At 43.5% G+C, this 27,922-nt stretch overlaps 1 protein-coding gene across 3 annotated transcripts; it reads right to left on the minus strand.

Moving 5' to 3' along the window:
• Positions 1–266: 266 nt before the first annotated feature.
• Positions 267–27,917, minus strand: HMG20B (high mobility group 20B). Of its 3 annotated transcripts, none has more exons than XM_070747223.1 (10): positions 27,816–27,917; positions 24,490–24,580; positions 22,082–22,181; positions 19,614–19,817; positions 17,616–17,736; positions 12,262–12,308; positions 11,230–11,308; positions 9,595–9,810; positions 4,577–4,709; positions 267–2,958 (listed from the first exon to the last, which is right to left on the minus strand). In XM_070747223.1, exons 2-10 carry the CDS (start codon positions 24,525–24,527, stop codon positions 2,946–2,948), a joined length of 951 nt encoding a protein of 316 aa, XP_070603324.1. In that variant the 5' UTR covers positions 24,528–24,580; positions 27,816–27,917; the 3' UTR covers positions 267–2,945. The 3 variants fall into 3 exon arrangements, with proteins under 3 accessions (XP_070603324.1, XP_070603305.1, XP_070603315.1); XM_070747204.1 differs by having other exon boundaries at positions 22,070–22,181; XM_070747214.1 differs by lacking the exon at positions 267–2,958 and having other exon boundaries at positions 4,573–4,709; positions 22,070–22,181.
• Positions 27,918–27,922: the final 5 nt, after the last annotated feature.

The following is a 27,922-nucleotide window of genomic DNA, read 5'->3' on the forward strand; positions in this document are numbered from 1 at the left end:
ATCCCATCCATCCCACTCATACCAATCATTTATCCCATATATATTATTGCACTCACCCCAGTTATCCATTAGTTTAAAAAAACAACAAAAAAACAACAACAATTAATTAAAAATGTGCCAAACAATTAGCACAGTAAAACTGATTTTTATTTATATAGTTGCCTATCTGACATTCATGATTCAGAAAGTTTTTCAGAGATAATTCACAAGCATTTGCTTCATTTTCATCCCAAGTAATATTTGCAATAAAAAAGATTAGTCGTCAGTTTGTACATTTATGTATTTTATTTATTTTTGAAAAAGAACACAAGAGCAGCATAACTCTTTCCCATACCACTAGGGGTTTTTTTTGCAAGGAGTGGGGGGAGAGGAAAAGGTTAGAAATACAATTTTAAATGCAAATATTATGTTAAAAAACCCCATTCCAATGCATTAAGAAAATACAAAACTAAGTCAGAATTCATTCACAATAATAATCAGCATGGATTTATGTCATGAGGAAGAGGTGCAATGTTATATAATAAATAAAGCCCTTATTTTATGCCAAGGTCACTCAAGTTTTGCACTGTTAAATTGCTTCTAGCAACTATCATTATTTTAGATGAAGCAGGCTTAATGTACATATGCAGTTTTCTTTATAGAATCTTGCACCCATATTTTTCAAGGAGAAGGAACAATGGCTTTGAAAATCCCTTGCATACAAGATGGGTATCTGCCTTCAGACTCCTAGTTTAGTTTCAGAGATTCTACCAGCCCTACATATGCATCTTTGATTTAAGATACATGATCTGTAACTGTATTTTTTTAAAAATCTAAAAACTTCACACCACATTCCTGAGGGAATTATTTCTGTGTCTCATCTGCAAGACTTTTCATTGTGTACAGTGCAAATGTCAACAAATGAACGCTAGGGTGAGGGCTATTCACCCTGGAAAAATATTAGTTGCATTTCAGGTCACATTATATGTATTTAAAATAACATTAAGGCAGCAATTCTATGAAATGTTCCACATCTTGAAATTTACTGTAGACTAATAAACCTTGCCTGGCATCTCCGGTATAAAATAGATTACTCAACATGATTTAAAATAATATATGCACTGACCACCTAGCTGGGAGAAATTGCACTAGCTTTAACCTAGGACAATTTTATGGCAACATTAGAGAGTCAGTCTCCTGAGTTGAAACCCATTTTTTTGGCTACGGGGCAGAAATTGAAGACCCAAAATAAATTGATTCCTATCTTCACCTTAAAACTGTCCCAGGTGATGAAAAGAGACTTAAATCAATGTGCTTGTGATTTGCAGGCCATAAGCTGCCCATTCTCGAGACAGGTAGGTTTTTGAAATGACACACGGACTGTTTATGTAAACTCCCGAAGCAGCCAGCCAGGATTCAGCCTAGTGTGTTGTGTGAACCCAGTTTGTACTGTTAGTGCATGTTTAACTAGGTTATGCAGATGCAGAACATTGGGCAAACTGAATAAACTATGGTTGGGTAATTATGGGTAAGCCACAATGCAATCACAATCTTTTGTCAATATTCTCACTTCCCTCTAATTCACCAAGCAAAATGTAGATATTATCAGTCATCCAGATCGTAGTTGCTTCAAAGGTGCTTTTAACAAATGCAATTGGACTATTTTTTTTTCTACTGAAGAAGGAAAAAAATGTTTTGGGATGAAAAGTTCTTGGATGAGAAGCAAAACATTTTCTTCTTCTCAAGGGAAATAAAAATCCAGGTCTCTTTTTAAAAAGCATCTTTTGAGTCACCAGGAGGATTTATTTATTTTAAAAAATGTAGAATTATGTGAGCCCAGCTCTTCAACAAACCACGGTTAAGCAAGCCATGGTTTCGCATATATGAATTCAATCAAGGAAACAACGTGATAGAATGATAGACACATTCTAGCGAGAATTAATCACATAAACGTTCTGCCAATGGACAGCTGGATCAAAATATAACTATCTCTTGGATTTGCATTTGTTCAAATTCTGCAATGCATTTCTCAATTCCAAAAAGCATTGCAAAATACTTCTCATTGAAACCCTCCAACAGGCTAATTAAAATGACAATGCAAACCATATTAATAGTAAGAAATAGCATGTTTTGCTCCTATTGTAAAAACACAAGTGGAATGAATTCAAATTATCTGCTAGAGTACCTCTTTATCAGAGGGAAGGGCAGTTTTTAGACTGGATCCTGCTTTTTCTCTATCCACCAATTGAAGTCAAGGTATATTTATTTATTTATTTATTTATTTATTTAATTATTAATAGAGTTGAAAGGGACCGTTAGGTCATCGAGTCCAACCCCCTGCCTGAGCAGGAAACCCTACAGCACCCCAGCCAAATGCTGAAAATAATGCTGAAAATTAAAGGATCAAGGATCAGCATTTGAGTTTAAAGGCTTCTCACACAACCCATCTTCCATCATTTCAGTAGTATAATTCAAGAGTTACAGGAGGCATTGTGTAACTGCTATTGTTAATTAACTGAGGGTTAAAAATCCTTATTTGATCTTCTAACCATTCCAATATCTGCCTATAAATCTGGGTCTTGCAGTCACTGGAATATGTGGCTAATTATTGTGGCAATATTCATTTCTGCGGCAAAACCAGCCTGGAAATCTGTAATCTGGAAGAGAAAACAGAGTTCCAGAACTCAGTGATCATGGATAAGTCTCACTGATTTTCTGTCATTCTACTATCTACTGCCCTGCTGGCAACTTCAGAAAGAGCTAAGAGAGGGCAAAGCTCAGAAAGGAAAGAGGGTTTCCTACACACTTCAGGAGCAGAAAAGGCAACTTAAGGCTCTTTGAAGAGAAGAGGCACTGGAGGAGATCTGCTACATAAAAGGCAGCTACATCTGGAGCACCGTACAGCAGGACAGTCCATCAACCTGGCAGATTGTAGTTGAGATATTTTCAAGTTGTGTCCCAGTTGCTTACAAATGCTCACTGAGGAGAGAAACAAAAGTTACCCACAACATGCTATGACAAGACATTTGATCTCTTGGAAATGTCAACAACTAAACAACTCTGAAATCCAATGCAACCTTCATTTTAGCTCCAATAAGCAGTGAGCTTCGTTTGTTTTCGGTTCACACACATCAAACCAGCAAATGAACTTCAACGCTCGAAATATTTCAAAACATGATCGAAACATTCAAATACATTAAAGGGTTAAATAAGGTCCAGGAGGGAAGTGTTTTTAACAGGAAAGTGAACACAAGAACAAGGGCACAATCTGAGGTTAGCTGAGGGAAAGATCAGAAGCAAGGTGAGAAAATATTTTACTGAAAGAGTAGTAGATGCTTGGAACAAACTTCCAGCAGACGTGGTTGGTAGATCCAAAGTAACTGAATTTAAACATGCCTGGGATAAACATATCTATCCTAAGATAAAATACAGGAAATAATTTGCTTTAGAGCTGCCATGTTCAACCTATGGCCCCTGGACAGCTAGTAATGCAGCTCCATAAGATCATATAAAAATATTTTTAAAATGTTATTTACATACATTAACTACATTATACAGTGGGGGGGGGGGAAGTATTTAGTCAGACACCAATTGTGCAAGTTCTCCCACTTAAAAAGATTTTCCACCATAATTTGGAAAATAAATTTGTTAAAAATCAGACAATGTGATTTTCTGGATGTGTTTTCTCATGTTGTCTCTCATGGTTGCGGTCTACCTATGATGTCAATTACAGGCCTCTCTCATCTTTTTAAGTGGGAGAACTTTCACAATTGGTGTCTGACAATCCTTTCCCCCCCCTACTGTATATATTTTAGGGACCTCAGAGATAAATCCTCTTCACTCAATGCAGTCCAGGCAAGTCAAAAGTAGTATTGGCTCTGTTTCCTCCCAGGAGATTCCTAGAGAGGCCCCCATGGAGGCTTCTCCCTGCCTTTTCTGGCCCTGTTTCCTCCCAGGAGATTCCTAGAGAGGCTCCACGGAGGCTTCTCCCTGCCTTTTCCAGCCCTATTTCCTCCCAGGAGATTCCTAGAGAGGCTCACGGAGGCTTCTCCATGCCTTTTCTGGCCCTGTTTCCTCCCAGGAGATTCCTAGAGAGGCTCCACGGAGGCTTCTCCATGCCTTTTCCAGCCCTATTTCCTCCCAGGAGATTCCTAGAGAGGCTCACAGAGGCTTCTCCATGCCTTTTCCAGCCCTATTTCCTCCCAGGAGATTCCTAGAGAGGCTCACGGAGGCTTCTCCATGCCTTTTCTGGCCCTGTTTCCTACCAGGAGATTCCTAGAGAGGCTCCACAGAGGCTTCTCCATGCCTTTTCCAGCCCTGTTTCCTACCAGGAGATTCCTAGAGAGGCTCACGGAGGCTTCTCCATGCCTTTTCCGGCCCTATTTCCTCCCAGGAGATTCCTACAGAGGCCCCACAGAGGCTTCTCCCCGCCTTTTCCGGTTACAGTTTCGGAGGCTCGGGTTTGTAAGTGGAAAATGGTTCTCGAGAAGAGGCAAAAAAATATTGAACACCCGGTTCTTATCTAGAAAAGTTCGTAAGTAGAGGCGTTCTTAGGTAGAGGTGCCACTGCAGTACAGAAGGACATGTTCATGCTTACTTGGCAACACGGGACAAAATCTCCTTGACTCGGACAACCAGCCTTTCGTGCTGCATGGGATTGCTCTCAATGGTGCTGTGAAGCTTTGCCATGTAGAAATCAAGTGTGTTCATTGTTGGAGTCTCACCGGTGCCTGTTGGAAAGAATCCCATTAACCGCATGAGCACCAATTAGCATCCTTGCTTAATTAACATTGTGTAGGCCAGTGTTTCCCAACCGTGGCCACTTGAAGATATCTGGACTTCAACTCCCAGAATTCCCCAGCCAGCAAATGCTGGCTGGGGAATTCTGGGAGTTGAAGTCCAAATATCTTCAAGTGGCCAAGGTTGGGAAACACTGGTGTAGGCTACCCTGAAGGCAGCAGAGAACAAACCTCCCCCTGGAAATCTTATCGTAAAGCATCACTTTAAGACAACCGAGAGTTAAACACTTGCATTTTTAACAGAGTAAGATATGCTGTTCTGAATGTTTTGTCAATAAGGTATTTTGTATTCCTACTGCATGGTTACAGAACACGTTGACCTGATTCAGAGCGAGGACAATGCATAAATTTGATTTTCCTCCCCAATTTTCCATTTCAACTTTTAAAATGTACAGCTGGAATCTAGCAAGTATCTGTTGTATTTTTCGGCATATAATATGCACCTTTTTAACCCTCTAAAAGAGGGTGGAAATGTCAATGCATCTTATAATAATAATAATAATAATAATAATAATAATAATAATAATTATTATTATTATTATTATTATTATTAATTTATTAGATTTGTATGCCGCCCCTCTCCGAAGACTCGGGGCGGCTCACAACAATACCAAATGCAGTTATTTTGGCTGTCCCGAAGCCCTGACCCCCCCCCCTCGGCAACCTGCAGAGAGCTCTTGGGCACCGGAGAAAAGCAAAAATTCCCCTTTTTTTGTGAAAAATGGGACTGTTTTCACCAGTTTTTTAAAACAAAAATGAGGTGGGTAAAGGGTCTGAGGAGACTGCAGAACGCTCCTGAGGACTGAGGGAGGGGAAAATGCCTCCATTTTTTTTGTGAAAGAAGGGGTGGGGAGAAAGCCAGCCTGTTTTTCACAAAAACAGGGGCATTTTTGTCATCCCCCAGCACCCAAGACCTATCTGCAGGTTCCCCAGACCCTTTGCCCACCCAATTTTTGTGGGGGGAAAACGGATGATAAAAGGCCCCTTTTCCGCAAAAATGGAGCTGTTTTTGATTTGACGCCATGAAGACGTCCTTCCTGGTCGGCCAAAACATGGACTCCAGGAAGGACATCTCCGTGACGTCAAATATCCACCCATGGAATTCCCTGTTGGGATTCCCCACCTCCGTTTGAGCCTCCTGACCGGCTGACAGCTCCACGGCTCTTCTGGCAAGGTGACAGCCGGGCGGTGGGGCTTCTCGCCGGCCTCCCAAACCCGAACGCCGAACCCGAACTTTTGCCGAACTTCCGGGTTCAGCATTCGGGAGAACGCTGAGAAGCCCCCCGGCTGTTTCAAAAGGCGACAGCCGGGCGGCGGGGCTTCTCAGCGGCCTTCCGAACCTGAACTTTTGCCGAACTTCTGGGTTTGGCATTCGGGAGAACACTGAGAAGCACCCGGCTGTTTCAAAAGGTGACAGCCCGGCGGCGGCGCCCAGCGGAGCGCCGTTTTTGCTATATATTTTTTGTGCTTGCACGCATTAATTGATTTTGCATTGTTTCCTATGGGAAACATTGTTTCGTCTTACGAACTTTTCGCCTTACAAACCTCCTCCCGGAACCAATTAAGTTCGTAAGACGAAGTATTACTGTATATTACTATATCATTTGATTCAAGATACTTTTTCCCTTGTTTTCCACCTGTAAAATCTAGGTGTGTCTTATTTATTTATTTGATTGATTGATTGATTGATTGATTGATTGATTGTTATGCCGCCCCTCTCTGAGGACTTGGGGCAGCTTACACAGTGAAGGGCTACCAACATTTTTACTACCACACTGTGCCTGTGGCTTAATGCAGGATGCTCTGCATTTTCTTTCAACATCTTTCAGTGCAAATTGGATGCTCTGGGGTGCAGCTCCATTTTTGCTACCCCACTGCGTGGTCCCCCCACCCCCGTCGGGCAGCAGCTTACCCCTGGGCTTACAACATATAACATTATATGAATACAGTGTTCCCTCGATTTTTGCGGGTTCAAACTTCACGAAAAGTCTATACCACGGTTTTTCAAAAATATTAATTAAAAAATACTTCATGAGTTTTTTCCTTATATCACAGTTTTTCCCGCCCAATGATGTCATATGTCATTGCCAAACTTTTGTTTGCCTTTAATAAATATTTTTTTAAATAAACTTTAATAAATAAACAGGGTGAGTAATAATCTAAATGGTTGCTAAGAGAATGGAAAATTGCAATTTAGGGGTTTAAAGTGCTAAGGGAAGGTTTGTGATACTGTTCCTAGCCAAAAATAGTGTATTTACTTCCGCATCTCTACTTTGTGGAAATTCAACTTTCGCGGGCGGTCTCGGAACGCATCCCCCGCAAAAATCGAGGGAACACTGTATACATACACAACATTATACTCCGGTGCATCTTATACTCCAAAAAATACAGTAATTGGAAGAATCCAAGAAGTTTTCCAGCCAAGCTTAGAAACATAGAAGATTGACGGCCGAAAAAGACCTCATGGTCCATCTAGTCTGCCCTTATACTATTTCCTGTATTTCATCTTAGGATGGATATATATGTTTATCCCAGGCATGTTTAAATTCAGCTACTATGGATTTATGAACCACGTCTGCTGGAAGTTTGTAGCCCAGAAGTGCTTATAGCATCTGTAGAAATCTGGTTTGCTTCTGTTGCTGGCATCTCTTCCCCTCCCCAATTTCCTACTGCCTTTTTTTCAGTAGCCTTCAGCTTCTATTCATTTATTCAATGACTGCTCAAAAGTTCAGCAGCACTGAAAAAGTAGACATACGACTGACTGGTCATTAACATTTCAGCTGTCACAACAACCCTACAGCCCTGTGACTGTTATCTGGGCACTCTGGTGCCTGGCTTGTGATTACAACCTCCCAAGGATGTGACATAATCAATCACATTATTCCGATTTTCAGTTTGTCTGATGGCTTCCCACAAGCAGCCACCATTGGGAAGCCAAGTTGATCTAGTACCCTCCCCACCTTCCACAAGAGTTTACAGACCTATCTCTGCCAGCAGGCTTGATGCCATTAAGTCTATCATCCTGCCCCGGCCGATGAATGAATGTATAGGTTTGATTGATTGAATGTGGGTGATTGATTGAATGTGGACTGATTTTTAAGAAATGGGGGTTTTAGTATGTTTTAATGTTAAGATTTCTACATGTTATGTATTCGCTTTTGTTCTGGGCTGCCCTGAGTCTGAGGAATAGGGCGGCATAGAAATCGAATGAATGAATGAATGAATGAATGTCACCCCCCTACTCCTTCTTTTCATTAAACTAGACATACCCAATACCTGACTGCTACACACAAGTACAGTAGAGTCTCAGTTATCTGACATAAACGGGCGGGCTAATAGTCGAATAGCCAAAATGTCAGATAATCCAGACTCTACTGTACTGCTTCTGTCTCCATCTCTCTCTCTCCCCCACTTCCATCCCTGTCTCTCTCTCTCTCTCTCTCTCACTCTTGCCCGCTTCTGTCCCCGGCTCTCTAACTCACTCGCTTCCATCCCTGTCTCTCTCTCTCTCGCTTCTGTCCCCGTTTCTCTCTCTCTCTCTCTCTCACTCGCCCGCTTCCGTCACCGGCTCTATAGCTCACTCGCTTCCATCCCTGTCTCTCTCTCTCTCGCTTCTGTCCCCGTTTCTCTCTCTCTCTCTCTCTCACTCTTGCCCGCTTCTGTCCCCGGCTCTCTAACTCACTCGCTTCCATCCCTGTCTCTCTCTCTCTCGCTTCTGTCCCCGTTTCTCTCTCTCTCTCTCTCTCACTCGCCCGCTTCCGTCACCGGCTCTATAGCTCACTCGCTTCCGTCCCCATTTTTTTTCTCTCTCTCTCACTTCCGTCCCCGGATCTCTCTCTCTCCCACTTCCATCCCTGTCTCTCTCTCTCTCTCTCTCTCACTCTTGCCCGCTTCTGTCCCCGGCTCTCTAACTCACTCGCTTCCATCCCTGTCTCTCTCTCTCTCGCTTCTGTCCCCGTTTCTCTCTCTCTCTCTCTCTCACTCGCCCGCTTCCGTCACCGGCTCTATAGCTCACTCGCTTCCGTCCCCATTTTTTTTCTCTCTCTCTCACTTCCGTCCCCGGATCTCTCTCTCTCCCACTTCCATCCCTGTCTCTCTCTCTCGCCCGCATCCATCCCAGTCTCTCTCTCTCTCCCACTTCCATCCCTCTCTCTCTCTCTCTCTCCCACTTCCATCCCTCTCTCTCTCTCACCTGCTTCCGTCCCAGTCTCTCTCTCTCTCGCCCACTTCCCCCAGCTGTCTCTCTCTTTTACTCACCCGCTTCTGTCGCTGTCTCTCTCTCTTTCTCGCCCACTTCCGTCCCAGGCTCTCTCTCTCTCTCTCCCACTTCCATCCCTGTCTCTCTCTCTCTCTCACCCACTTCCCTCAGCTGTCTCTCTTTTACTCGCCTGCTTCTGTCGCCGTCTCTCTCTCTCTCTCTCTTGCCCGCTTCCGTCCCTGTCTCTCTCTCTCTCTCTCGCTTCTGTCCCCGTTTCTCTCTCTCTCTCTTTCGCTCACTTCTGTCCCCGTTTCTCTCTCTCACTCTCACTTCTGTCCCCGGCTCTCTCTCTCTCTCTCCCGCTCACCTGCTTCCCTCCTCGGTTTTCTCTTGCTTGCTCGCTTCCCTCTTCCCCATCATGGCTGTCAAGTTTGGGGACATGTCTGGGGTAGGGGCATGGAAATGCCTACAGTCACACCCCCAAGCAGCAGCAAAGTCGGATAATCCAGAGTGTTGGATATCTGAAGGAGGAATAACCGAGACTCCACTGTTTTGTAAAGCATGCAGACTTCCGTGTCTGGCAGGGGGAGCGCCGTCAAAACTAAAACTCTCCGGTACCTGGAATGGGAAGGCTGGAAAAACTGGCTGTGAGAGCTTGGCGCACCGTCTGGAGCTGCTGCTGCAGTGCCATTGTCTGCCTCTCCTCCAGGGCAAGCTCCTGCTCCAGGCGCTCCTTGGCGCAGCTCATGCTCTCCGTGTGCTTCTGCAGGATGGCGTTCTGCTCCTCAAACTCCGTGTTCATCTTCCGCAGCTTCCGCAGCTCTGCCTCCCGGGCTGCTCCAGCAAAGAGGAAAGGAAAAAACACACGGATCACAATTCGGCTTCTTCAGCCTCTGTTTCGAGTCCATGATAGACAGTTGCTTGTTATAACCTTCTCCAATTTGACACCTTTCAGATGTGTTAGTTACAGCTCTCAGAATGCCCTGAACTTTTGACTGTGTTGGTTGGGAGATTTTTTAGGGGCACCAGAAAGAAGTTGGATTTCTGGACAATCTACAGTGATCCCTCGTTTTTCGGGGGGGGGGGGGGGGATGCGTTCCGAGACATAGAAACATAGAAGTCTGACGGCAGGAAAAGACCTCATGGTCCATCTAGTCTGCCCTTATACTATTTCCTGTATTTTATCTTAGGATGGATCTATGTTTATACCAGGCATGTTTAAATTCAGTTACTGTGAATTTATCAACTACATCTGCTGGAAGTTTGTTCCAAGGATCTACTACTCTTTCAGTAAAATAATATTTTCTCATGTTGCTTTTGATCTTTCCCCCAACTAACTTCAGATTGTGTCCCCTTGTCCTTGTGTTTACTTTCCTATTAAAAGACCACCCGTGAAAAAAGAATTTCCGTGAAGTAGAGGAAAGATATTTTTTTATGTACGGCATTTAACGAGTATTTGGACTTTTAAAACCCTTTGCATTAAAGAGTCATTCTATAATGTTTCTCAGCTGGAACTACATGTGATATCCTACCAGTTTCTTTAATAGAGTACCGTAGTACTGTAGATGAATTTTATGAATTTTCAATGGATTTAATGGATATAAGCCCCCTTTGAAAACCCGTGAAGTAGCGAATCTGCAAAAGATAAACCGCGAAGTAGCGAGTGATTACTGTATTTGTCTTCCATAATGTCCTAGCAAACAGTAGACTCAACTCGAATGGCCTTGAATCAGCGGCGGGCGTCAGTAATGGGCAGCCAAAATTTTTACTGCCACATTGTGGGTGTGGCTTGATGGTCATGTGACTATCATGGCCATTGGTGTATAAGACGCACCGACATGTCAACCTTCTTTTAGGGGGAAAAAAGGTGCATCTTATACTCCAGCATCGACCGTGACATCACCAGCACATTGCTATCGCTTCAGGCGATCCGGTCCGGACCGGGAGGAATCCACTCCTAGAAGAAATGCAATTTGGTATGCCCCATTTTTCCATAAGGGAAACCACCCTATCTTCTGATCTGAAAGAGTAGTAGATCCTTGGAACAAACTTCCAGCAGACGTGGTTGGTAAATCCACAGTAACTGAATTTAAACATGCCTGGGATAAACATTATATCCATCCTAAAATAAAAAACAAAAAATAGTATAAGGGCAGACTAGATGGACCATGAGGTCTTTTTCTGCCGTCAGTCTTCTATGTTTCTATGTTTCTATCTTAATAACTGACTACATTTCAACAGCTTCATTTGTACCTTTGTTCTGGTCCAAAAATTCCTCTGTAAAAATAGGGACATCGAATGTTGAGAAGCCATCACTGCCACTTTCTCCAAACTACAGTACAAGAAAAGATAGATAAGAAAGCTAGCCAAAAAGCACTAATAATTTAAAAGATTACATATTTTTCTCCGCTTGGCATGGAAACACTGAAAATGTGGAAATACACTGTTTCCATAGAGTCTTAGAAGATACTATCCTTTATTTTTTCAGAATTAGCCATGAAATGTTGGGCATTGCATTGGAGCAATCCAGGACAAAGCTAACGGTTTAAAACAAAGCTTATACAGTGGTACCTCTACTTACGAACTTAATTCGTTCCGTGACCAGGTTCTTAAGTAGAAAAGTTTGTAAGAAGCAGCAATTTTTCCCATAGGAATCAATGTAACAGCAAATAAGGCGTGCTATTGGGGAAACCACAGGGAGGATGGAGGCCCTGTTTCCTCCCAGGAGATTCCTAGAGAGGCCCCACAAAGCCTTCTCCCTGTTTTTTTTAGCCCCGTTTCCTCCCAGGAGATTCCTAGAGAGGCCCCACAGAGTCTTATCCCCGCCTTTTTCGGCCCCATTTCCTCCCAGGAGATTCCTAGAGAGGCCCCACAGAGGCTTCTCCCTGCCTTTTCCGGTTACAGTTTAAGAGACTTGAGTTTGGTCCTTGAGGAGAGGCAAAAAAATCTTGAACACCCAGTTGTTATCTAGAAAAGTTGTATTTAGAGGCGTTCTTAGAGGTACCACTGTATCTATGATCCTTCTTATAGTTGAGAACTCACAGCACTTAATAAAAAGAATGCAGCCACCATTCATTTAATGCTCAAGAAATTAAAATGCTACTGGAGGCTGAAAACGGACCATGGGGGGCCACATGCAGCCTGTTTTGGCTGGCAGTGGCCCTGCAGGCTGGTCCTTCAATATTTCCCGGCTGGCCCCGCAAGCTGGATTTAAGACGCCCACAGGCTGGATCCAGCTCACGGGCCTCGAGTCTGACACCCCTGCATTACACCCTGACAAATTACCTTGTATCCATTTAGCAATGTGTTCACAGTTCCAGCACCAGCGTCCTCTAAAATAATATTTTTAAAAGAAAAAAAAATTAGTTAACCAAAGTAGGTATCGAGGAGCTAATAATGCAATCATGATCTGAATTAAATGCCTCCTATGGCTTCTAACGTCAAGCAGAGAGGAAGGAAGGGAATACACTAGGAAAATAAGAGATTGATATTGTTGTACATACTCCTGATCAGTTGGAGGATGATGAAGATATTGAGGACTCGGATTCAGATAGTGTTTATGAAGTAGTGGGGGGCCCGGGGTTACAGGTAGTAGAACAGGTGGGAGGCCAGCCACAGGATGGGGCTATGAGTTCAGGATCTAGCAAGGGAGAGTCAGATGCTTGCTGGGTTAATCCTAAATTCAGAAGGATTCAGAAACGTAGAGAGCAAAGGTCTGGAAGAAGATATTAAGGAGAGGAATGGGTTAAATATTGTAGTGAGGTAATTGGCACGTCAGGGGGCTAGTGAGGAAGAAGGGTGGAGTTTCAATGTTGATGAAAGGAAATATGGAGGTGTTTTCACCATGCTAAAGTAAGTCAAAGTATTTTGTATTGTATTTAGTCAGTGCTGCTGTCTTTTTAAAGCTATGTAGTTAGGAAATAAATCTTGTCTAAGTGAAGCAGGAAAAGGAATGTGAGAAATGTGGCTAGAAGAGAGATAACAGACCGATTGATGTCTGGAATGTGTTGAAGTGCAAGAGAGCAGAGAAATAAACGGAGTTGCTTTATTCATGAAATGATGCATTTAATGAGAGTTATTTGTAATTACTAAACTTCTACCAGAAACCAGAACAGATATTCCCTTGGATCAAGTATGCCTACAAGAGCTGGGGTGGTGCAGTGGTTAGAGTGCAGCACTGCAGGCTACTTCAGCTAACTGCTAGCTGTAGTTCAGCGGTTCAGATCTCACCACCGGCTCAAGGTTGACTCATCCTTCCAAGGTGGGTAAAATCAAGACCCAGATTGTTGGGGGCAAGAGGCTGATTCTGTAAACGGCTTAGATAGAGCTGTAAAAGCACTATGAAGCGATATACAGTGGTACCTCTACTTACGAACTTAATTCGTTCCGTGACCAGGTTCCTAAGTAGAAAGGTTTGTAAGAAGATTGGGAAAACCACAGGGAGGGTAGAGGCCCTGTTTCCTCCCAGGAGATTTCTAGAGAGGCCCCACGGAGGCTTCTCCCTGCCATTTCCGGCCCTGTTTCCTCCCAGGAGATTCCTAGAGAGGCCCTACGGAGGCTTCTCCCTGCCTTTCCCGGTTACAGATTCGGAGGCTTGGGTTTTTAAGTAGAAAGTGGTTCTTGAGAAGAGGCAAAAAAATCTTGAACACCCGGTTCTTATCTAGAAATTTTTGTAAGTAGCGGCCTTTGTAGGTAAATGTACCATTGTATAAGTCTAAATGCTATTGCTATTTGGTGACACCATGGTAAATGAGACTTTACAGCTGGAAATTTAACCAATCAGGAGTATATTTGTTTACCCCTTTATTTATTTATTCATTCATTCGATTTTTGAAGATCAGAGGGGAAATCGCCTTTGAAGATCAGTGGGAGAAATCCAAAGAAGAACAAATTGCCTTTGGAAGTTGTGGATGCTCCATTACTGGAGGCTTTTAAGAAGAGCCTGGAGACCCATTTATCAGATATAGTATAGGTCTCCTGTAAGAGCAGAGGATTGTTCTTCCCCCAGTCCCTGGGCCCACTATCAAACTGTGGCCTATTCGGAACCAGGCCATACAAGACATGGGTTGGCACACACATGCACCAGGCCACCATTCACACAAATGGAACAGCACATGTATGCGCATTGGCCCACTGCTCACATATCTCTGGTTCCTTGCTTTCCCTACCCCAGTGGTAGGCAATTTTGGCTCTTCCATGACATGTGGACTTCAACTCCCAGAATTCCCGAGCTAGCATGATTGGCTCAGGAATTCTGGGAGTTGAAGTCCACAAGTCATAGAAGAGCCAACTTTGCCTACCCCTGTCCCACCCAATCCAAGCTGCCAAGATTAGGGGGCCACTCAACTAAATCCTCTACAACTCCATTACTGTTTACTGTTACTATTACAGCTATTGTTACTGGAGCCTCCTTTTCCCCCATACTCCCAATGAGGCATCAAATCCAAATAGCAAGGAAACGTGCACCAGTACTCATGGGATCTTATCTAAAAAAATTAAGGTTCCAAGAAGAGGCATATAAATCCAATTAATAAATTACATTTAATTAAATATTAAATAATTAAATAACATATTAAATATGTTAAAGGGTTAAATAAGGTCCAGGAGGGAAGTGTTTTTAATAGGAAAGTGAACACAAGAACAAGGGGACACAATCTGAAGTTAGTTGGGGGAAAGATCAAAAGCAACATGAGAAAATATTATTTTACTGAAAGAGGAGTAGATCCTTGGAACAAACTTCCAGCAGACGTGGTAGATAAATCCACAGTAACTGAATTTAAACATGCCTGGGATAAACATACAGTATATCCATCCTAAGATAAAATACAGAAAATAGTATAAGGGCAGACTAGATGGACCATGAGGTCTTTTTCTGCCGTCAGACTTCTATGTTTCTATAAATAAAATAAACTTGTACAATTCCTCTATGCTGGATTTTTTGTAAGCTACTCAAGACCCACCTATATCGCCAGGCATGGGGGAACTGAGACACCTTCCCCAGTATGTTTGGTATGTATGTGTTGTTTGGTTTTAAATGATAGGGTTTTATATGTCTTTTTCTCTTTTAATATTAGATTTGTTCCACTGTAATATTGTTTTTATTATTGTTGTGAGCCACCCCGAGTCTTCGGAGAGGGGCGGCATACAAATCTAATAAATACCGTATTTTTCGCTCTATAAGACGCACCTGCTGATAAGACGCACTTAGATTTTAGAGGAGGAAAATAGAAAAAAAATATTTTTTTAACTCTTTACAAAAAGTGCTAGCTATTTAAGCAACATTTCTGCTTTTTAAATAATAAAATATTTAACAGAATCTTAAAATAGAAAACAAGATACATCTGTTTCATGTACTGTCTTAACATACATTTGGTGTTGTCAATGAAAAAAAAATGTCCTTACAGAATTATACTAAAAAAAAAAGCTAAACGTTGTTTGGAAAAAATGGCTCTTTCATCAAAGGAATACCAAGGCCAAAAAAGTTGAATCCATCAAAATGAATGTAAATATTTAAAACCAAGAGGCATATGTGTTGTTATCCATCTTAATATAAAATACAGCTTATGATTCAAATAAGACTTAAATTCCCAACATCATTGAAGGGTTCCTTTCATTCTTTTTGTCAGTGAAAATGCAATAGTGCCACTACTATATATATAGTTTGAGTCAAATCTCCAGACGCTGTCCAGCACAGTGACCAGATCGGCGTCCGGCGCCACGAAACACGAGTTTCTGGCCATCCGGATGGCGTCCTCGATCTCCGCGAAGCGGAAGACGCAGAGCGCCGAGGGTTGAGGAGCCTGACGACCACCAAGCCCGGCGCCCGGGTTGGCAGCTTTCTCAAACACCCCGAAGAGCAGCTCCTCTGGCTGGGGCGACGGAGGACTCCTGGGATCCACCTGCAGGGCGGCGCGAGCGGGAAAGACTGAGACCAGCCTGTTGAAGAGATCCCCGCTGGAGCCTCCCGGCGTTACCCCGCCGGCTCCGGGGCGGCTACATCTCTGCGAAGCGGAAGACGCAGAGCGCCGAGGGTTGAGGAGCCTGACGACCACCAAGCCCGGCGCCCGGGTTGGCAGCTTTCTCAAACACCCCGAAGAGCAGCTCCTCTGGCTGGGGCGACGGAGGACTCCTGGGATCCACCTGCAGGGCGGCGCGAGCTGGAAAGACGGAGACCAGCCTGTTGAAGAGATCCCCGCTGGAGCCTCCCGGCGTTACCCCGCCGGCTCCGGGGCGGCTACACTGCAGCCGGTTAACTTTTTGGTCTCGCCGTTGCCGTTGCTGTTGGTGTTATTGAGAGGGGTGGCCTCGGCCGGGTCCGCCAAACAGATGCGCGCCAAAAGGCTGTGCGAGTGGCTCTCCTTTTCCCGCGCATTCGCCTCACTGTTGAGGGCCAAATAAGCATAGGAGGCCGACGGGCGGCCGCTCTGAGGCAAAGCGGCCGGGGGTCGGCCCGGTTTGGCAGCATGGGGTCCCCGAGATGAATAGGGGGCCCCCGGTGTCCCCGCTTGAGGACTCTGGGACACTTTTGGTGAGTATATCACCGCCCCCCCTCTGCTCCAGCGCCTCCCCCCCCTCCCTGCCTGCATCTTCGCTCCATAAGACGGGGCTGATTTTTCATCCTACTTTGGGAGGAAAAAAACTGCGTCTTATGGAGCGAAAAATACGGTAATAATAATAATAATAATAATAATAATAATAATAATAATAATAATTGGTCTAGATAAATGGTCAAAGCAATGGAAACTGCAGTTTAATGTTTCCAAATGTAAAATAATGCACTTGGGGAAAAGGAATCCTCAATCTGAGTATTACATTGGCAGTTCTGTGTTAGCAAAAACTTCAGAAGAGAAGGATTTAGGGGTAGTGATTTCTGACAGTCTCAAAATGGGTGAACAGTGCAGTCAGGCGGTAGGGAAAGCAAGTAGGATGCTTGGCTGCATAGCTAGAGGTATAACAAGCAGGAAGAGGGAGATTATGATCCCACTATATAGAATGCTGGTGAGACCACATTTGGAGTACTGTGTTCAGTTCTGGAGACCTCACCTACAAAAAGATATTGACAAAATTGAACTGGTCCAAAGACGGGCTGCAAGAATGGTGGAAGGTCTTAAGCATAAAACGTATCAGGAAAGACTTCATGAACTCAATCTGTATAGTCTGGAGGACAGAAGGAAAAGGGGGGACATGATCGAAACATTTAAATATATTAGAGGGTTGAATAAGGTCCAGGTGGGAAGTGTTTAGGAAAGTGAACACAAGGACAAGGGGACACAATCTGAAGTTAGTTGGGGGAAAGATCAAAAGCAACATGAGAAAATATTATTTTACTGAAAGAGTAGTAGATCCTTGGAACAAACTTCCAGGAGACGTGGTTGGTAAATCCACAGTAACTGAATTTAAACATGCCTGGGATAAACATATATCCATTGTAAGATAAAATACAGGAAATAGTATAAGGGCAGACTAGATGGACCATGAGGTCTTTTTCTGCCGTCAGACTTCTATGTTTCTATGTTTCTATAATAATAATAATAATAATAATAATAATAATAATAATAATAATAATAATAATTATTATTATTATTATTATTATTACTACTACTACTACTACTACTATCAAATGCAACTGCAAAACTGACCTTTTTTTATTTTTTTCTCTTGCATCTTCTCAGCGCAGAGCTTGTAAGCTTCCGACTGCTGGTATTCTCTCAGCTCCTTCATGTATTGCTGCTTCTCCCGTTCAGCCTCATCCAGGTAGCGCTGAAAACACAGGGAAAAAAGTTACGGCCGACCCAGTCCACAAACACCATCCCTGTTTATCCTGTGCCTCCAAAGTGCTTTTTCAGGAGGCAACTGGACTTTCTTGCTTTGAGGACATTTCACTTCTCATCCAAGAAGCTTCTTCAGCTTTGACAGGACAGTGGGGAATGGAAGGATTTATATTCCTTCCAGACAGCTGATCATTTGCATCCTTTCAGAGGGTCATTGAAGCACTTGGAGGTTTAATACCTGGTTCCTGCAGTTTGCAATTTCCCCCCCTCTGGAAATCCATTCCCACTCCCACACCTTTCAAAGAGCGTTCATCCTAAACTGTGTAGCTAAATTTGCAGAGATTGTCAGTCATCCAGATCATGGTCAACACCCCCCACCTACCCAGAGAGTCCAGTTGCCCCCCCCCAAATATTCAGATGGAGTTGATTCCAAAGGGCCGGGGCCGCCACAGAGAAGGCTCCTCCCCTAGGCCCTGCCAGAGGACATTGCCTAGCTGACGGGTCCTGGAGAAGGCCGACTGTGTGGGACTTGACCGGTCGCTGGGATACATGAGTTAGAAGATGGTCCCGTAGGTCAGTGATTTTCAACCTTTCTTGAGCCGCGACACATTTTTTACATTTACAAAATTCTGGGACACACCACCAACCAAAATGACACAAAATGACACTCTAACACAGTACATATTATACATATAGTTAATAATATAGTATATCACCCTCTGCGGGGGCTCTTATAAAAAGAAAAAGGTCAAATATCTATATACACCAACAGGACAGACATAACCAGCTGAGGCTTCGTCCAGTGGTGGCAACATTTACCTCCAGTCCTGACCAGGATTAGAAATCGGGACCCTGGGGAGGAGTAGCAGCTTCAACTACTCGCCATGGCCACACAATGACAAGTGTGCGGCAGCCTAAGCAGGGACCTTCCTGGGTGTGGATGAGAGGCAGCCTGCTATTGGTTCATCGCTAGTGGTCGGGATGAATCCTAGAAGGTGATTGGTCAGTGAGCGTTCCCTGTGTCTCCACTCTTCCTGTCGCTGATAGCTGGAGGTATGCCCATGTTACACCAACACTCCGCAGTCTGCATTAGTTGCCGATCAATTTCCGGTCACAATTCAAAGTGTTGGTTATGACCTATAAAGCCCTTCATGGCATCAGACCAGAATATCTCAGAGACCGCCTTCTGCTGCATGAATCCCAGCGACTGATTAGGTCCCAGAGTGGGCCTTCTCCGGATCCCGTCAACTAAACAATGTCGGTTGGCGGGCCCCAGGGGAAGAGCCTTCTCTATGGCGGCCCCGACTCTCTGGAACCAGCTCCCCCCAGAGATTAGAACTGCCTCTACCCTCCTTGCCTTTCGTAAACTCCTCAAAACCCACCTTTGTCGTCAGGCATGGGGGAACTGAGATATCTCCCCCGGGCCTATACAATTTATGTATGGTATGTTTGTATGTATGTCTGCTTAATAATGGGTTTTTAAAAATATTTTAAATTGTAACTTATTAGATTTGTCATGAACTGTTTTATTGTGTTGTGAGCCACCCCGAGTCTACGTAGAGGGGCGGCATACAAATCTAATAAATAAATAAATAATAAAAATAAATAAATTGTGAGGGGGATGTTTATGTTCGGATGGAGATGACTGGATAAATGGCCTCCGCAGGCCTTATCCGGCACACGGGCCATAGTTTGGGGACCCAGGTTTAATTTCCCCAAGGCACACCTGACCATGTCTCACGGCACACTGGTTGAAAAAACACTGCCGTAGGTAATCTGATAAAAAATACAGTATTTGTGCCTAACAATCGCAGTCCCTATTTTTCCTGGCTTCAGAAAGCCTTATATATTCTCATGTTCTCTCACCTGCTTTTCTGTGGGCTGTAGTTTACTCCACTCCGCTCCCAACATTTTTGTGATCTCAGGGAAGGGCAAATCCGGGCGCTGTATGCGAATCTGCTCTCGTCGTTCATTCAGAAAGCGGACATAGCCCGTCACGGGGGCCTTGGGTCCATTCGGAAGGATTTTCTTCCTCTTCTTTCCTTTCGGCCAGCCCCGCTTTTTCACCGGCTGTCCAGAGTCAAAACAAAAAAAAAAACAGGTCACTTTGCTCTATCCTGACATTTCTGGAGACCTGTGTTCAGAGCTGCCACCATATCTTTGTGGCAAACCCACACAAGCAAAAGGAAAAACCCTGAACTGCGATCCTGGTTGTGGGGTTCAATATACAGTGATACCTCATCTTACAAATGCCTCATCATACAAACTTTTTGAGATACAAACCTGGGGTTTAAGATTTTTTTGCCTCTTCTTACAAACTATTTTCACCTTACAAACCCACCGCCGCCGCTGGGATGCCCCACCTCCGGACTTCCATTGCCAGCGAAGCACCCGTTTTTGCACTGCTGGGATTTCCCTGAGGCTCCCCTCCATGGGAAACCCCACCTCTGGACTTCTGTGTTTTTGTGATGCTGCAGGGGAATCCCAGCAGGGGAATCCAGCAGCGCAGAAATGGGCGCTTCACTGGCAAAGGAAGTCCGGAGGTGGGATTTCCCAGCAAGGGGAGCCCCAGTGAAATCGCAGCATTGCAAAAACACAGAGGTCCGAAAGTGGGGTTTTGCAATGCTGCGATTTCACTGATGCTCCCTTCGCTGGGAAACCCCACCTCCGGACTTCAGTTGCCAGCGAAGCACCCGTTTTTGCGCTGCTCGATTCCCCTGCTGGGATTCCCCTGTAGCATTGCAAAAACGCAGAAGTCTGGAGGTGGGGTTTCCCATGGAGGGGAGCCTCAGCGGAATCCCAGCAGTGCAAAAACGGGCGCTTCAGCTGGCAAAAGGGGTGAATTTTGGGCTTGCATGCATTAATCGCTTTTCCATTGATTCCTATGGGAAACATTGTTTTGTCTTACAAACTTTTCACCTTAAGAACCTCGTCCCGGAACCAATTAAGTTTGTAAGACAAGGTATCACTGTACATGAAATCTCTGGTTACACTCTAAAAATGAAAGTTTCTAGTCCTCAGAAATCTACAGACATCTCTGAAACGTTGGAGCGCAGTAGAGCTGGGGAAATTGGATGGAGCTGAGCGTTTACCGGCTGGATGCCCTTTCTAAAGCCTATATGGAGTTCTCAGCAGATATATTTTTTCTTTGCATCCTAAGAAACATTTGCCATGCCTAGGATTGAACTCTCAATCTTCTGAGCATCTTCACCGCAAGGCTATCATGCCGTTCAAGAAAGCACGATTAATCTACCAAAATGTTAAAAGTCTTATGCAAGTTGAGCTAGACTCCTAGTAATTTCATCCCTCTAGCTTTCTTTGCAACAATGTAGAAGCTGTTTACTATTTTTTTCCTGGATGTTTAAAACTTTCAGTCCAGTCAATAATTCTGCTACAATGTTTTTGGTGACTTCTCATTTAAATACAACAAGGTCTGACCTTGCCTGCCCTGTTTCCCCCCAAATAAGACATCCCCTGATAATAAGCCCAATTGGGCTTTTGAGTGCATAGCAATAAGGCCAAGGGCTTATTTCATGGTTCAAAAAAAATTATATAAGACAGGGTCTTATTTTCGGAGAAAAACAATAATAATGAAGTACAAATAGAGCTTTGGCTGAGTGATTTAATGTAAGCACCACCAAATTCAACGCTTAAACTTTCTGTAAGCAAAATCTCACCATTGTTATTTTGGTACTTTCAAAATGCTATAAATCAGAGGTCCTCCAACTTTTTAAACAGGGAGCGTGGGGCGTGGCTAGGTGGTCATGTGACCGGGTGGGCATGGCCAATTTAACAGTCAATTAAACAACATACACAAACTTTAATTTGTTTTCCTCCTGCAGGTGTTTTGTTTGCATGTTGCTCTTTTCGTTGACTTTTTACTAGATCGTTTTTAAAAATTGTTTAGGAGTATAGTGGTCCACTTCAGGAAACTCAAGTTTTGCAGCAATTCTCCTTAGCCCCAAGGAGCTTACCATCAACAAGTCTCTCTTTTCTCTCTGTATGTGTGTCTCTCTCTCCCTCTCCTCTCTCTCTTTCTCTCCCTCTTTTCTCTCTCTTCTCTCTCTCCCTCTTCTCTCTCTCTTCTTTCTCTGTCTCTTTTCTCTTTCTGCCTCTCTCTCCCTCCCTCTCTCTCTCTTCTCTTTCTGCCTCTCTCCCTCTTCTCTCTCTCTCTCTTCTCTTTCTGCCTCTCTCTCTCTTCTCTTTCTGCCTCTCTCTCTCCCCCCTCTGATTTACAAAGGGCATTTCCCTTCTCAGGTGACCTAGCTTTTTATTTTTTTTAAAAAAAAATCAAAATTAATAGTGTGTTTATATGGACGCACCAGAGGGCTCACCTCCTCTTCACCATGGGGCTTCTCCCCAATTAACCGAGGGGCCTCGCCTTTCTCCTGCTTAATGGCTACTAGAAAGTTCCCATGTTGAGTTTTAGCATTCCTGTAATCCAAAGTTACAAAGAAAGATTTTCACAATAGCAATTGAGAACTTCAAAACATTCCAATGTACCATCAAAACTAAAACAGCCTTAGGGACATAGCTAAACTTCTCAAAACTCACCTCTGCCGTCAGGCATGGGGGAATTGAGATATTTCCCCCTGGCTTATATAGTTTTATGTATGGTATGCTTGCGTTGAATGGGTTTAAATTAATGGGTTTTTAGATACTTTTTAAATATTAGATTTGTTTATTATACAGTGTTCCCTCGATTTTCGCGGGTTCGAACTTCACGGATAGCCTATACCACGGTTTTTCAAAAAATATTAATTAAAAAATACTTCACGTTTTTTTGCTATACTATGGTTTTCCCCGCCCGATGACGTCATACGTCATCGCCAAAGTAATAATTTTTGCAAATAAATAACAAAAAAAAATAATTACTGTTAAGAAATAATTATGTTTATAAATATCAGGATCACTAAGTGTCTTATTCAATGGTGAGTACCAGTAATAAGGGTGAGTAAATGGTTGTTAAGGGAATGGGAAATGGTAATTTAGGGGTTTAAAGGCAAAAATGGTGTATTTACTTCCGCATCTCTACTTCGCGGAAATTCGACTTTCGCGGGCGGTCTCGGAACGCATCCCCCGTGGAAATTGAGGGAACACTGTATACTGTTTTGTTATTGTTGTGAGCCGCTCCGAGTCTATGGAGAGGGGCGGCATACAAATGTTAATAATAATAATAATAATAATAATAATAATAATAATAATGAGTTAAAATTAATCAATAAGAACTGAAGAGAGAAATAAGGTGTGGGAGTATTTGTTTAGAAAAAAAAAGCCCCATGAAACATAATAAGACTTTTGACTAATTTTGAAATCTTAAAATCCTCATTACAGTGATCCCTCGATTAGCGTGGGGGTTACGTTCCAAGACCTCCCGCGCTAATCGATTTTCCGTGTTATAGTGGTGCGGAAGTAAAAACACCATCTGCGCATGCACACCCTTTTTTTTCCATGGCCGCACATGCGCAGATGGTGGAGTTTGCGTGTGGGCAGCGGGGAAGACCCAGGGAAGGTTCCTTTGGCCGCCCAACAGCTGATCTGCTCCGCAGCGCGGAAGCAGCGAGGAGCTGAAGATGGAGTTTCCCCGTTGCCCAGGCAAAGGGGAAACCCCATCTTCGGCTCCTCGCTGCCGCCGCGCTTCGGAGCAGATCAGCTGTTGGGCGGCCAAAGGAACCTTCCCTGGGTCTTCCTGCTGCCCAGGCAAAGGGGAAACCCCAAGAGAGCCAAAAGAGCACCGGGCCGGTTGGTTCCCAACCAAAAGAGTTTACCCCGATTGTCCTCGGTGGGGGAAAACAGCGCGTCGCCAGGCTCCCCATCTTCAAGAGAGGCGCGACGGCTAGCCAGGATCCACGCAGGGGAGAAAAGGCGCGCGCTCCCAGCCGCTGCGCCCCGCTTGGAGAGCAGCGGCGAGCAGAGCACAGAAGATGACGAGGCTTTCGAGGGCTCCAAGGCGGGCGGCGGCGCGTCCTTCGAGCACGCCGGCGGCGACCCCAAGCTGAAGGCGGCCATCACACACACACACGCCGCCGCCGCCATCCACCCTGCCGGGTTCCCCGCTTGCTACCTCTTCGCCTTCTCCCGCCTCCGAGGCCGACCAGCCCAAGCCGCAACAGACACACACACACATACACGCACTCCCTCTCTCGCGCTCACACAGACGCACTCAGACAGAAAAGAAAAAAAAATCCCCAAAAGAGAGGGACAAGAGGCAGGCACAAAGCGGGGGCACAAGGGGAGCTTCCCGGCAGAGGTTGCTTTTTTTCTTCTCGTGGGCAAGTGGAGGGGGGGAGAGAGAAGGAAAGAGAGAGAAGGAAAGAAAGAGATGAGAGAGGGAGGAAGAGAGTGTGAGAGAGGAAGAAAGAGAGAGAAATGATAGAAAAAAGGGGAGAAAAAAAGAGAAATGAGAAAATGATTGAAGCAGAGAATGACAGGAAAGAAAGAGAAAGAGACAGAGAAGTGACTCTTGGTGATGACGTATGACGTCATCGGGTGGGAAAAACCGTGGTATAGCAAAAAAAACCGTGGAGTATTTTTTAATTAATATTTTTTGAAAAACCGTGTTGTAGCGTTTCGCACTAATCGAGACCGTGCTAATCGAGGGATCACTGTATATTTAAACATAAATACATAAAGTGATTCCCAGCATTAAATGAAAAACAAGCCCTCCTAGTTGAAAAGACTGTTTTAATCCATGCAATCCAAAGTTCCTTATCTTCCAAAATAAAAAGTGTTTATCACTTACACGAATCCGGTAGATTGCTGCTTGGAGCTCTGCGACATCCTTTTTTTCTTGAATTAAAAGAAAACCATAAATGTCCACTTAAACTAAGGAACCTAAAAAAAGGACATGTGAAAATTATTACTGTGTAAATTACAATTATCGTGAAATAATTTACACAGGAGATTAAAATGGCTCTTTGTGTCTTGGAACTCTTTTTTCTGAATGTCTAAGTCAGTGATGGCGAACGTTTTCCCCCCAGGTGCTGAAAGAGCGTGCGTGCATGCTGTCACGTACGTGCAAGTGCCCACACCAATAATTCAATGCCTGGGGAGGCCAAAAACAGCTTCCCCCACCCCCCAGAGGTCCTCTGGAGGCCAGAAACGGCCTGTTTCCCAACTTTTGGTAGGCCCGGTAGGCTCGTATTTTGCCTTCCCCAGGCTCCAAAGGCTTCTCTGGAGTCAGGGGAGGGCAAAAACAGCCACCCACATCTCCCAGGAGGCTCTTTGGAAGCCAAAAATCAGCTGGCCAGTACACACATGCACATTGGAGCTGAGCTAGGGCAACAGCTCGCGTGCCAGCAGATATGACTCCCTGTGCCACCTGTGGCACCCATGCCTTAGGTTCACCATCACTGGCCTAAGTGATGAATGGCAAAGAAGACAAAATATCTTACTTTCATAAGAAAGCTGACACTGTAAGAGAGGCTTTGTTTGCATAGATTAAGAAATAAAAGCCTTACAGGATCAATTTCTGTTATAATAATAATAATAATAATAATAATAATAAATAATTATTATAATATAATATATTATTATATTATAATAAATTATTATAATATAATAAATAAGAATATTATTCTTCATTTATGTTATGCCCAAAAGATTCTAACCTGAAAATAATAATATAATATAATATAATAAATTATTATATTATAATAAATTATTATAATATAATAAATAAGAATATTATTCTTCATTTATGTTATGCCCAAAAGATTCTAACCTGAAAATTTCAATAAAACAGGAAGGCAACCAACAAGAGGATATCGCCAGGCATGGGGGAATTAAGACATCTCCCCCAGGCTTTCTTATATTTTATGTTTGATATGTATGTGTTGTATGGTTTTTAACAGTTGGGGTTTTTAATATAATTTTTATTATTAGATTTGTTCCATTGTATACTGTTTTTATTACTGTTGTGAGCCGCCCCGAGTTTTCGGAGAGGGGCGGCATACAAATCTAAATAATAAATAAATAAATAAAATAAATTATTAAATTATTATTAAGAGAAAGTATCCTCTGGAATAAAACAATGGCCATCTTAGGCTAACCAATGGAAGGTCCCTTGCTACATTCTTACTCTTCAGCTGTGCTGGATTGCTACTCCCATCATCTCCAGCCAGTATGGTCAATGGGGAAATGTAGTTATATAGTAAGGTAAAGATAAAGATTCCCCTAGCACATATGTGCTAGTCATTCCTGACTCTAGGGCGTGGTGCTTCATCTCTGTTTCAAAGCCAAAAAGCCAGCACTGTCCACAGACATCTATGTGGTCATGTAGCCGGCATGACTAAATACCAAAGGCACATGGAACGCTATTACCTTCCCACCAAAGGTAGTCCCTATTTTTCTACTTGCATTTTTTACCTGCTTTTGAACAGTTGGGTTGGCAGAAGCTGGGACTAGTAACGGGGGCTCACCCCATTATGTGGCACTAGGGATTCGAACCACTGAACTGCCAACTTTTCAATTGATAACTGAGCATCGTATCCACGGAGCCACCACATCCCTTTTATTATCTTGGCAAAGATGTAAAATTGGTGCTCCATTCATACTGTTGAAATTCTACATTATTAGAAAATCCTACAGAACCAAAATCAAAATAGATGGAGCAGGTGCCTCCCTCTCAATCCCACCTCACTTATAATAACACTCACTAGACAGAATTTATGGAATGCATTGTTCAAGAAGACAGGCTGAATGCTGAAATACACAACTTTAGAAACAACACTCTAACTATATCTATGTATCTATTTATCTCTATGTATCTATCTATGTATCTATCTATGTATCTATCTATGTATCTATCTATGTATCTATCTATGTATCTATGTATCTATGTATCTATCTATCTATCTATCTATCTATCTATCTATCTATCTATCTATCTATCTATCTATCTACTGTATCTATCCGTCCACACCAAATCCATTAGGTGGGATGGGTTAATAACTTCCATTTTAAAAAGACATTGTACCATCGCTAATAGAAACATAGAAGACTGATGGCAGAAAAAGACCTCATGGTCCATCTAGTCTGCCCTTATACTATTTCCTGTATTTTATCTTACAATGGATATATGTTTATCCCAGGCATGTCTAAATTCAGTTACTGCGGATTTACCAACCACATCTGCTGGAAGTTTGTTCCAAGCATCTACTGTTCTTTCAGGAAAATAATATTTTATCATGTTGCTTTTGATCTTTCCCCCAACGAACTTCAGATTGTGTCTCCTTGTAGTTGTGTTCACTTTCCTATTAAAAACACTTCCCTCCTGAACCTTATTTAACCCTTTAACATATTTAAATGTTTCGATAATGTCCCCCCTTTTCCTTCTGTCCTCCAGACTATACACATTGAGTTCATGAAGTCTTTCCTGATAAGTTTTTCCCCCCTAATAGGAGAGTTGTTGCCTTAGCAAGACCATCCGGCTGAGATGAACGAATGCTTTCTGAATGCCTGTTTTATTTTGGGGGCTTTTAAACTGTTTTATACTGCAATCGTTTATTATGTCTTCTTATTATTGTTTATATTGTTATTATTATACGATCTTATTTTTATTAATGGAAGCCTCCCAGAGTCCGCCAGGAGTTGGGCGGCTTATAAGTCTAATAAATTAAATTAAATTAGGCTTTTTTTGGGGGGGGGGGGGAGGCGGACTTCCTGAAAGCATTGGAGACTCTAAGGATTCTTTAAAAGAACTCCAAACGGCCATGCTGGCCGGAGATTTATGGGTTTTGCAATCCGGGACGTTTGAAAAGCGTGCTAGGGGGAGGCTGCTCTAATCTAAAGGACACAGAGCCTGGGAAAATCGCAATATGTGGGGGAGGACACCATTAAATTATAACATCAATGTTCTCTAACAATGGAGAGGGAAGACGATGGGAAAAAAGAGGAACCTAGACCTCCCCCCTCCCTTTTCCCTCCCAGGATCCCCCCAAATTAAGTTCATGGATTCTTCCTCAATCTCCCACCTTGCGCAGCTCCACATCCCCCCCCCTTTGTTATGGTTGAGTTCCCCGCTCCCTCTTATAGCAACCATTACAATATTTTGAGTCCCAAAACTTTCCTGGTCCTCCTGCTCTTTTTTTCTCTTTCTCGTCCCTTTCACCATCCAGAAGCTCCTCCTCTTCTTCCCCCGCTCAGCTGTACCATTATGCTAAACCAGCTTCGCT

Source organism: Erythrolamprus reginae, chromosome 1 (genome assembly GCF_031021105.1).
Source record: "Erythrolamprus reginae isolate rEryReg1 chromosome 1, rEryReg1.hap1, whole genome shotgun sequence".
NCBI classification, from domain to species: domain Eukaryota; kingdom Metazoa; phylum Chordata; class Lepidosauria; order Squamata; family Dipsadidae; genus Erythrolamprus; species Erythrolamprus reginae.